General features: G+C 47.0%; 1 protein-coding gene across 1 annotated transcript; it reads right to left on the bottom strand.

Annotated features, from left to right (window-relative positions):
- Nucleotides 1-7,985: 7,985 nt before the first annotated feature.
- Nucleotides 7,986-10,970, bottom strand: LOC125513882 (wall-associated receptor kinase 2). The gene is made up of 3 exons (XM_048679094.2): nucleotides 9,743-10,970; nucleotides 9,482-9,652; nucleotides 7,986-9,367 (listed from the first exon to the last, which is right to left on the bottom strand). The coding sequence occupies exons 1-3, from the start codon at nucleotides 10,644-10,646 to the stop codon at nucleotides 8,169-8,171; spliced, it is 2,274 nt and encodes a 757-aa protein (XP_048535051.1). The 5' UTR covers nucleotides 10,647-10,970; the 3' UTR covers nucleotides 7,986-8,168.
- Nucleotides 10,971-12,183: the final 1,213 nt, after the last annotated feature.

Raw genomic sequence — 12,183 nt, 5'->3', positions numbered from 1 at the left:
TATTCAGTGCTATTATTATGTATAATCGTTCATAACGGGACCGGACAGCCCGACAGATGTGCCCCGTTATCTGTAAGTGGATGCAGACACATGGATGAGAAAACCACCTTGATCGCGAAGCACTTGGCCTGGAGCACGGGACAAATCCGTTGGCGACAAGCTAGTCGGTGTCGAGGAATTATCCTGCAGGTCTCTCGCCGCCACCCTCAGAATTTCGGAGCCGTTTCATTCTTCGATACCAAATCGGTCACGCAATCTTACAGTGTGCAGTTTAATACTAGTACATCATCAAGAATGTCAGCCTTCGCTGATAACGCCGCAAAGTCCTCATTAGCTACTACAAAAGTAGTGTGAAGAAATAGATCCGCATGTTTAAATTAGTCTGAATCCAGTCATTACGCGTTCATTCCCAATTGACTCGGCACCCCGCTTCACTAGAATAGTCAGCTTTTCCGTTGACAGACACTACATTTCTGGTGAGTCAGTCACAAGGAGAACGGCTTATCAGGAGAGTTCCGAGCTGGCTGGGTTCATCTGTGATTCGTCTACCGCCAATCCATTCCCACGATCCGCATTATGTATGGCACCCTATTTCTTACCTAGAAATATAGTTTACCATTTCTTTACCTAGAATCCTTTGAATCTTGTGCGCACTGAGAACGCCAGGATCGATGGACTTCGACGTTACATACGCCGGTGAAGTTATGCAGCCGAAATGTCAAAAGTATCACGCGCGCACGTCACCGTAACGACGAAGCTGCGACCCGGAGCCCCGCCGAAACGGACAGAAAACACATGTTCGTCGTCCCATGGCCATCATAGACTATGATCTGTTGCTCAACAATTCGGAGCAATGTATGCTGTCGACCAAAGACGGGCTCGCGAGGCACACGTGTGTGCGTGCGTGCGAGCTTCGTCAGATGCCGTGTCCCTCGAGACTGAATTGCCGGTATCTTTGTGCCACCACACCATGCAAGCACCTCGTAGGCAAACATTTTACTATCTAATCATGCCTTATAAAGATTTATTATCATTGCCAATTGAAGAGTTCCTTCATGCCACCACGATAAATATACTATAGGACATAAAATAATTATATCCATTGGTCCAAACAAATATTAGCACATTATCGATTAATCTAATCCTCGAGTAGATAATAAAGATGCAAATCACATTATGCACTTCATACCGATACCTAAACATGTTAGCACATACAGTATGCAGAACTAAAACATCTATGAACACAATATATATGGCTAGCACATGAACGAACAAATAGGGAATGAACGAATCATACCCACCACTTGACCAGGCCAACACGACGGCAGGAATAGCAGCTTGAGCATTGGCCGCGACCTTCTCTTGGCGGCAGCGACATCGGCCATGGAGTCATTGCATGGTAGAAGCCAAGCCGGATGAAGACAGGGACTGATCGGGAGCAGTCGCACCGCGACGCTCCCCAAAAACTTTATCGTCGTTCTTACATGCAGGATCTTGAATGACGGGGTTTCGGAGGCACCTGCTCCCCTGACAAACCGTGCACACGGTCGTCGGGATGGAATTGCCGGAAGCAGCACTGAGAGGAACAGTAGATGAGCTAGGGTTGTGCAAGGAGGGAGTGAGTGAGTTAGGGTTCACGCCGCAGACCAGCGACTCCTTATATAGGCCTTCGGGTATATGGCCTGGGCTTAGGCCCACGATCGAGTCCGCAAACAGCCCATGGTCCAACGTCTTGGACAATGACAAAAATTAATCCACAATTAGTTAACCATTCTTGACTGGCAAAAATAAGACTTGGCTCGGCTCATTACCGCAACATGCGGCGCACGTGTCATGGCGAAGCGAGGTGAGGCGTAGCGAGGCGAGGAGGGCGGAGAGGAGCACGCATGTACCACTCCTCTTCCCAAGCTCCCAATGGCAATTGGTGGAACATCCTTTATAAAGGGTTCTCACTCTGACTACTGTAGCAGTATGGTACTAAACTTCCCACCACTTGCCATGCACCTAAGGCCCAGTTCTTCTGGCCGATTATCTTAGAATCTTAGGAATCGACCCTCCACCCAGCTTCTCCCAGAATCTTGAATCCATATTTTTTTGACAGTCCTAGATGTTTACATGCTAAGTAGCTAGGATTGTAAAAAAATATTTGTTCAAGATTTTGGAAGAAGCTGGGGGGAGGCCCGCTTCTCAAGATTCTGGAAGAATCGACCAAAAGAACTGGACCTAAATGGGCCTTAGAGATTTACCATGGATTATTGCCTTATATGGGCCAAAGCCCATCTATAATTCAACAACCCCCCACCAGATCTCAAGAAATATTAGTTTGTCATTTGTTTCAAACAATGTTTTGATATACCAAAATTTTTAGTGGAGACTGTTAAGTTGAACTTCCACCTAGAGCAGTCGGATTAGACTTCTTCACAACTAAACAAAGGACTATGCCTTGAATTGTTAGTTTGGCATGCAAAAGTTTCACCAATTGTCAGCTAGTACGTGGCTACCGAAGGCTGAACCCCACGGGTGGAGCTTATTAGTCATATTCCTAACCTGTTCATGAGCTTCATAGAGATTCCCCAATCGTATATATTGTGACCTACAGTCGGGCTCACATAGGTGTGTTCCTCCAAAAATCGCTCTGTAAGATAGAATCTTGCTTAAACAAGCTTTGAAACACATTAAGACAAAATTAAACCTGCTTTAAAGATTACAACAGTATTGCACCTCCAACGGAGTGGGTTAGTAAGGATACTCTCCTCGATTGACCGCTAGATTGTTTTTCCAGGTCATAATTCACGAGATATCTGATCACATAGGTTGGGTTACTCCCATGAAAACTTACGTGGGTCTCATGCCCATCTCCCTCCATGCATCTTCTATCACAATCTGTGATAGTCCTTTTGTAGAGGGATCAGCCAGATTCTTAGCCATTTGAATATAATCCAACGCTATTACTTTGGAGTTTCTTGAATGCCTGACAAATTTCAATCTTCTTACATGCTCTGTGGATTGCATGTTGTCCTTTGAACTCTTTGCCTTGGCAATAGCTGTCTAATTGTTACATTTCATAAGGATAGTCGGGATTGGCTTATCAACCACTGACAAATCCATCAAAAGCTCTCGAAGCCATTTTTCTTCGACACATGATGTGTCTAATGTTGTGAGTTCTGCTTCCACAGTTGATCTCGTTAAGATCGTCTGCTTGCAAGACTTTCGAGAAATAACACCACCACCAAGTCTAAACACATATCCACTTGTGGCTTTCTTCTCATAAGTATTAGATATCCAATTCTAACCATTATACCCTCATGTACCGTCGGGTACCCAGAATAGTTAATTCCATAGTTCATGATACCTTGTAAATAACGCATCACTCCTGCAACAGCATGCCAATGCACACCTCCCGGATTGAAAACAAACCCGCTCAATTTGCACACATCAAATGAGATGTCAGGCCGAGTAGCACAAGCTAGGTACATGACTGAACCAATCACTTGAGAGTATCTCAATTGATCTATAGTCATGCCTTCTAACTTTCGAATCCGCACGGTAGGATCATATGGTGTTGCAGAAGTTTTGAACTCCAAATATACGAAACGACTCAAGATCTTCTCAACATAGTGGGATTGTAGAAATGTAATTCCACCCTCATTATCTCTCAGTAGCTTGATATCCAAGATAACATCAGCCACACCAAGATCTTTCATCTCAAAGTTATGAGATAGAAAAGCCACGACCTCATCAATTACTTTGAGGTTGGTCCCAAATATCAGTTTGTCATTGACATACAGATAAAGTATAACTCCTTCGCCCCCACCATAACGATAGTATACATATTTGTCAACTTCATTAACAACAAAGCTAGCAGATGCCAAAGTTGTATTAAACCTCACATGTCATTGTTTAGGAGCTTGTTCCAGGCCATACAAAGATTTCATTAGCTTGCACACCTTTCTTTCATGCCATTGCTTAGGATCGCCGGAAGCAACACACTGAGAGGAATAGTAGATGACTTCTCATGCCATTTGAACTCTTTTGTTTCTTGCTTTAGTGAAACCAAAATAAATGCACACAACAAGAAGATTGCACTCTTCCTGACTATGATGGAATTCTTTGATGGTGCATTATATTATGCGAGCAATATTTTAAACTTTTGATCTTGCTAAAATTAAGGAAATTTTCCAAAATTTGATAGGGCGCCTCCATTACATGGGTCTTCTAGATGTGACTAGAACTTCATTATGAGTATGCTTTAGGTTGTTTTCATATAAGTATGTTTGCATTTTCATTGTATTAGGTTACTCTATTTGAGATCACATACAAATATTAGTCTGCGGTGTCTATTGACTATTTTGGTTTTGCATAAAAAAGTTGCTTCAGAGTTCGTCCCATTTAAATAAAATGTCCTCCACCGATGTGTAAAAGGATGTTGATGTTTCTAATGTAAATATCACGAATTAACCAGATGTTTAAATTATGAATTGATGTTCTCAATTTTTAATTAGATATGCGTGCAAGCTGCATCAAAAACATTTGTTATTTTCTCATTTTGTATGGGGAGGGGGGCAATGGTCCTTCCCCAATTATATGTACTTTTCTAATTTGAGGAATACACATGTGGTCTTTAACTCTTAGAATTGATGGTTAGTATCTAAATACATGATATAAAAATTTTGCTTACTCCTAATCTGAAATAGTTGTTGAGTGCAAGATGTATGTCCCAGTTGTCGTAATGTTCAACCTAACGGTCAAAGTTAATGTTGTTGATTTTTATGTCATGTTAGACCTGACGAGTCGACCTGAACTGTGATAATCACCCTTAAAATTAATAATATAGTCATCAATGCAGCAAAGTACGTTTTTGAAATAAAAAACCATAGCTGTGCTAGGTGTAGGAACTTTTCAATAAGCGGTAGTTTTTGGAACCCTAGCCCGAATTATGGTAGTTTTATGTTATTTACTCCGCTAAAATGTTTTTACATAAATCTGATTTTGAAAAAGTTAGAATGTCTTATAACAGGGAATGTAGGAAAAAACAATGTAGCCAAATTTTTTCGAACCTTGGACCGTAGAACAATAGTTCTATGGTAATATATTAATAGTCAAAGAAAATAATATACAAAGCCCGAACAATTACATGGCATTCATCCAATAGCTCTGAAACATGATCAACCAAATTACAAGTTGTTCTCTAACCAGAACTGAAACTTATCAACTATAGAGGTTTTGGCTCTTAAGGCTGCCCCCTTAATTCCCTCTTGAAGGTAGTATTTTCGGCCCATAATATGTGGAGCGGCTTTCCTGAAGATTTTGTCATTATGGACGGACTAAATACCCCAGCAGCCCATAAGCGGAATATCTGAAGAGATCTCTTTGGGAAGCAATGAGGAGTTGTTGTAGATCTCATCATAACATGAAATACCTCATTTTATTTGAGGAATAATATGATTCCAAAGCCACTAGCAAAAAAGCAGTCCCAAAATAGTTGCATTAAAGTTTCCTCAACCTTGTCATTGCATAGCACACAACTGTAGTCTTCCAGATACACGTATTTCCTCTTTAATAAGTTTCTCGTGTTCACTTTGTCGTATAGAAGGAGCCAGAAAAAATATTGTGCCGGAGTTGAGTTGAGCATTTCCAAAGTTTCTTAAATATTTGATGACATTGGCTAGGTCCTTGTAGAACTTTATACATTTTCCTAGAGGAGTAGTTGCTATTCTGCCAAGTGTACCTCCATGTGTCTTTGATCAATTGGTTGGATTCTAGTTGAACCATGGGGATGAGTAATAAAAATTGCTGGTGTGCTTGGGTGGAAAGTGGATGGTGGAACGTATCTTCAAATTTTTCTATGACTCATACTTGATGGAGGGAAATCTCAGTGCCCTCCCGCCAGTAAGGGTCGGGACCCACTGCGCTTCCATGGCCCTAAGAAATTTTGTGTGCAATGATACATGTATAAGACTAAGTTCTTTCCTCTAACATGCAATAAAAATCAACACTTATCGCTTGTGCTCTATCTACCCAATAACGGATGAACTCATATATGTGTTAGTTGTTCAATTAACTTTGCCCACGTGAGTGTAGCACCACATGTAATGTCCCTGCAAAAAAAGTGTTGCTCTATTTATGTTGAATGTTGTTTTATTTTTATACTCACTGGGGCTCATGTTTCATGGCATTTAGTTTTAAGGCATACCTATTAAGTTCTATTTCAAATAATTGATCGCCAATAAAGAGATCAAAATAATATTTTGAATCTATAAAAAATAGAATTACAAGATTCTAAAAAGTGGGCTCACCGGTGGTGGCGAGAAAAAAGGTGGAGAAGAATGATAGGAAAGATGTTGTTATCTTCTTGAATGGAAATGTTGTCGTTGGTTAAATAGTGGATGAGAGAGAGGATAGGATCGAAGATGTTGCTTTATCATCTTGCATGGAGTACGTGGTTGAATAGACCCGTTGATTGCCTATGCGGGAGGGAGTGAGTAAATTTGTTGTTACTAGGTAATTGCCCGTGCATTACTATGGGTATACAAATATGTTGGTGGTTCCACAATAATTTTGATTAATGAACCATATATTAGAGATCGGTATATATTTGAGATTGGTTTATTAGAGATTGATTTGCGACCTTGGTTAGGAAGGTGATCACATAATAGTAACTGCAGAGTTATTATGCATTACAAAGGAAAGAATAAAACCATTATTGCAAAGAAAAAAATGGTTATTGCCTCGCTATACACGACAACCATATTATTGGTGATTGAAGGGGCTATCAATATACATGGAAAGTTGGATGAAGGTATCTGCTTGCAGAAAAAGGAATATTACTTATTTTTTTAAGTATGAAGTAAGTATAGAGAGTGGAGATAGAGATGGTAACCATAGGCTGTCATGTTCGACGCACATTTCGCAATTAGAATAGTTGTTTGATCACTATGTTTTTGTTGTTCCGTGGCCATGCAAGGCCATTCAACTGTAGCGGACCATCACAAACAGGTGGGGATGGGACCAAGGCGGTTGGCGGGGGAGTCCTCCTTGACGGTCCGTGAGAAAGTATGGTGTGAAGAAAAGAGGGTGCCATGGAAAAGATTAGGTGGGCGTTGACAGTGTCCCGGATTAGGGGGTACTAAGCTGGTCGGCCCATAACCTTCGGATAGGCCCATGGCAAGACATGTCAAGACTCCAGAAGCTACATGTCTAGGGATGATCAAGACCATGTTTGCCGAAGATTTGACGTATACTCCAGGACATCTCCTACCGCCTCCATGCGTAGCCCTAGATACCGACTATCTATAAACACATTATATATGGCTAGCATATGAACGTGCAAATAGGGGATGAACGAATCATAGGTTTAAACACAACATATACATCCGAAATCTAATTCTCATGGAATTATGCCTCTGATGAAGGATCAATTTGGTTGCAAGGGTGTGCGAAGGCATAGGTACATAATCATGTGTTTCGCTGAAGGTAACAATGATGTTAAATGCATCCACGCTCTAAAATTACACATTATACTCTCATGATAGATGCTGAAATGACATGAAAAGAAAAGAGTGACAAATATTTTTCATAGTTCTGTCTGTTCCATTTTTTTTGTCCTGGTAAAATGTACAATTACAATATAGAGTCCATGTTGATGGCCCATTATCTTCTAATTCCTTGTGAACTAGAAGTACATTTGTGCACCTAAGTCCTTGGGTGGCCTTGGAATTAAGGATTTGATTGCTTATAGCCGAGCTCTTCCCCTAAGATAGCCTTGGTATCAATGAGATATCATTCATAGGCCTTGGAAGCAGAATGATTTATAACAGTAAAATTAAGCCCACAATGTTAATACACATGAGGATATGAAAAATATATATTACAAATGGTTAATGTTGAAACAGAGAAATATGTATTGCAGCGCACGTGCATTGTTCTAGTCTTACTAAACATACTTATATTTCTTTACGGAGGGAGTATTTACTACACCTTATGCAAAAAAAAAAAATCCTTGTATACGTTCATCTAAAAACTAGTAAACGTGCACAAACATCATGTTAGTACGTGACCATTTCTTTGTTACCAAAACGTGCATACGCAAGCACACGACAGCTGGCCGTATGCTCACAAAACTCGATCCAGGAGGGTCCGGGGCTCGCCGGAAGCAAGAAAAAATGGTATCACCGTGGGGATTGCACTCCCAGATACGCAGAATCGTCCAGGCTGACATATGCATTGCTAAGCTCAATCTCGGAGCAATTGCTTGCTGGCGGTGGCGACCCAACAGCAAGCAAGGCTTCCGTCTCCTCGGAACTCTTTTGGCCCCACGGATGCTGCGCAAGCAGACGCCTCCTTAGCCCGCCAAGCTCTTCTGCAACCTCGCGCATGGAGGGTCTCCTCTCGCTGCCCATCTCCAGGCACTGCTTTGCTATCTCTGCCACCTGCTCAATCACCTCGATGCTCTGCTCGTCCACGATCTGGGCGTCCACTATCTCGTCCAGCTTGCTCGCGCTCGCGGCGAGAAGGAAGTGCGACGAGAGGTTCTTCTCCTCGCCCTCGGCGGCCTGAAGGTTGAGCGCCTTCCTCCGGGTGAGCAGCTCCAGGAGGACGACGCCGAAGCTGTACACGTCGCTCTTGTCCGTCAGCTTGCAGGTCTGCATGTACTCCGGGTCGAGGTAGCCGCAGGTGCCCTGGACAAACGTCACGAACTGGGCCTCGTCCGTCGGGGCCAGCGTGGAGGCCCCGAAGTCGGAGACCTTGACGGTGTGGCCGTCGTCGATGAGCATGTTGGGCGACTTCACGTCGCCGTGGATGATCGGCGGCGAGGCCCAGGAGTGCAGGTACGCGAGCGCCTCGGCGCCCTCGTGCGCGATCTTGAGGCGCGTCGCCAGGGGCAGGGGGGCGCGCGCTCCGTGGCGGTGGATGAGCTGGTACAGGGTGCCGTTGGGGACGAACTCGTAGACGAGCATGGGGACCTCCACCTCGAGGCAGCAGCCGTAGAGCCTGACGACGTTCCGGTGGTTGATCTGGAACAGGATGAGCATCTCCTTCCCGAACTCCTTCTTCTGCCGGTCGTTGATGAGCTTGCACCGCTTTATGGCCACTGTTCGGCTGTCCTTGAGGGTGCCCTTGTAGACGGTGCCGTTGCCTCCCTTCCCGATCACATTTCGCTCGTCGAATCTGCCGGTTGCCTCCTCTAGCTCCTCCTTGGTGAACAGCGTGAAGGACACTCCTTGCTTTGACTTCATCTCCTCGAACAGCATGAGGCCTCCGTGCTGCTTGAAGTACCTCCGCTTTACGGTGGCGAGGCTCCTCCTTTCGTGGATCAGGTAGGCGCAGGACATGCTAATTACCAGTACAACTACGCTGATGCTAACACCTGCATTAAAAAGGTGTGCTAGAAATTAAGATTCACACGTCTGAAAGAATTCAGGGAGCATACTTCTTGTTCTTGGGAGAGCAGAGAAATGTCAAATGGAGTCAAATGGCGTACCAATTGCAATGTGCGCTCCAAGTTGAGATTTCTTGGCCTCGCATGTGCCAGTATAAGCGTTGCCTGTTGTCTTGTCAGGGCAAGCGCACCTGAATCCTCCCGGGGTGTTGATGCAGGTACCAGGAGCAGAGCACGGGTAACTGATTCCACCATCGCCGCACTCGTCAATATCTGCAAAAGCAAAAACCAAATCTGAATTTCTTATAGCAGACCTCGGCAATATCGAGTAGGATAGGAATAGGAAAAAGACGAAGAGCAGACCTCGGCAGCCGCCTTGCATGTATGGGTTGCCTTGGTACCCACGAGAGCAGTTGCAGAGATATCCCGGGCCGTTCCTCGAATCCACGCACACGCTGCTGCTGCTGACGCAGGCGTAGGCCGTGGTGTTCCGCATCGCCTCCCGGCACGTCACCTTCCCTACCACCCAGTCGAGCACCAGCGGAACCTTCCCGCCGGTGGACGCCATGAAGTCGCCGGCGGTGACGTAGGTGGTGCGGAAGTCGAACCACGCCGCCTCGACCAGGACCGCGTAGCTGCACCGGCTGAAGTTAGCGATCGCGGTGGTGTTGAACTTCTCCTCAAACACCACGTCGTACGAGTTGATCCCCCTGGGGATGGCCGCCTGGCAGCAGCCCATGCCGGAGCAGGAGCCGTTCTCCAGCCGGCCGGCGCCCGGGCACGTGGCCATGCACCCGGTCATGTACGTGGAGCCCGTCGCGAACTGGGACGCGTCCTTGGAGCTCACGTAGGCGAGCGAGTTGCACCCGACCACGGTGAACCGGTTGTCCTCGTCGGACAGCATGAAGGACGAGTCGGAGAAGTCCGTCCACATGCTGCTCCCCCCGTCCATGGACCGGGACGTGGCGTTGTAGCACCACGGGTTGATCTCGTTGCGGACGCGCGCCTGCCCGCGGGCCACGGACACGCCCAGGACCTCGACCTCGAAGCAGAAGGGCCTGTAGGTGCCGTCGGCGGTGAGGTTGCAGGTGAGGCCGAAGGTCACGTCGTTCTCGCCCGTGTAGAGGTAGCACCCGCGGGCGATGCCGAACGGGTACGGGATGTCCACGTCGCCGCACCGCCGCTGGCATGTTCCGCTCGGTGGTTGCGATGCCGCTGCCGCCGCGGGCCACGCCGAAGCGAGCACGGCGATCAAGGTAAGAAGCATCTCTGCAGCTTGCGAGGTGAGCCGGCGTGCTCAAATTTTGCCTTGCCGTCGCTGCTCTGGATACAACTCCTTTACTTTAGTTTGGAGGCTGCAAGTTTCAACAAGGAAATATCAAGCGACGATTCTGGCAAGAGCTGTCGCCATTGCTGCAATGAATTCGCAAGCGACCACTTTGATTAGATCGGAGGATCTACACGTTCTCTCCAACCGTCAAAGGAAAAGGAATAGTTCCAAAAAGAAGAGACTGAAAAAGACTGATGCGGTAGGACTCCGTCAGAGTGTTCATGCGAATGCCTACTTTGTTGAAGCTCTTGCCGCTCGGTACTCGACAAAGACGCGCACGAGGGGGCGACGAACTCTCATGACCGATCAATTGCGCAAGCAAGATGCCGCGGGAGGAAATGATGGGAGACAAGGCCAGCCGTTCATGATTTCACACACAGTTCGTTTGTCTCACGCGTCTCTGCCGCATACTTTGTTGTTAGGCCAACTCCACCGCACGACTCCAAACGAACGTCCGGTTTGGCCGGATTTTATTCCTTTGGAGCGGCAACGGGTTCGCCCATGTCCGCGTCTATCCGTTGGGTCATAAGTACGCCCAACGTGCAGCCGCATCCCAAATCATGTTCGGGTGGGCGTGATAAAAAAATGTAGAAAAACTTCAATAAAATACCTAATAAATAAATAAACATAGTTTAAAAAATTTAAAACATAAGTTAGGGATCACGGCCATAAAACAGCTCAGTTTCACGCTTAAACGGCCCAGTGTCATAATTAATATAAAAACAAAATAAAAAAGCCGCCCGCGCGCTCCTGCCGCGCCCGTCAATGCCGTGTCCGTCACCGTCTTCAGTGGCCGCCGGTGTCATCGTCATCATTGACGAGGTCGACGTAGTCCGGTGGCGTCCACAGGTGGGCCGGCGGTCCGTGGTGCACGTGGGCGGCGTGCTGGAAGGTGGCAGGTGCCTGCACCACCTCCTCCCGCGGCGAGACGTCCCGTTCCGGTGATCGCGGCAGCGTGGGGCACCAGTCCACTCCCCCCACGGCGTTCGCCATATCCGGAGCTGTGCACGACCAGCTCTAGTGCTGGCCAACCAGGCCCGGGTGGAAAGCGGCCACCGTCGCCTCCTCCATCACCTCCTCCTTCGCCACCATCTCCAGCTCGGGGATGGCGACGTCGCCGGCGCGGAGAGGGTCATCATCTCCTCGAGGCCCTCCCATTGGCACTCGTCGTGCGTGCACATGGAGTCCTCCATGACACGGGCCATGAGACGGGCCTCCTCCTCCGCTGTCATGCGAGGAGGTGGTGGTGGCGACGGCACCCGCGTACGCCCGCGCGCCTGGGGAGCAGCTGCTCGGTGCTCACGTGGCCGCCGTGGCCCCGTCGACGTGCCGGGGAAGAAGGGCGCCCGCTGCATGTCATGCTCATCCCAGAACCACGTGTCCCACAGGGGCGAGTCGGGGGCGTACCTCTCGTCGTAGTAGAGGTCGTCCGGGAGGAGGCGGCGGCGGCGCTCGATCTCCTGGCGGCGCGCAC

This window comes from Triticum urartu, chromosome 6A (genome assembly GCF_056163025.1).
Source record: "Triticum urartu cultivar PI428250 chromosome 6A, HENAU_Tu73, whole genome shotgun sequence".
Lineage (NCBI taxonomy): Eukaryota > Viridiplantae > Streptophyta > Magnoliopsida > Poales > Poaceae > Triticum > Triticum urartu.
The sequence above is the reverse complement of the archived record's forward strand: the minus strand, read 5'-3'. Positions and strand labels throughout refer to the sequence as shown.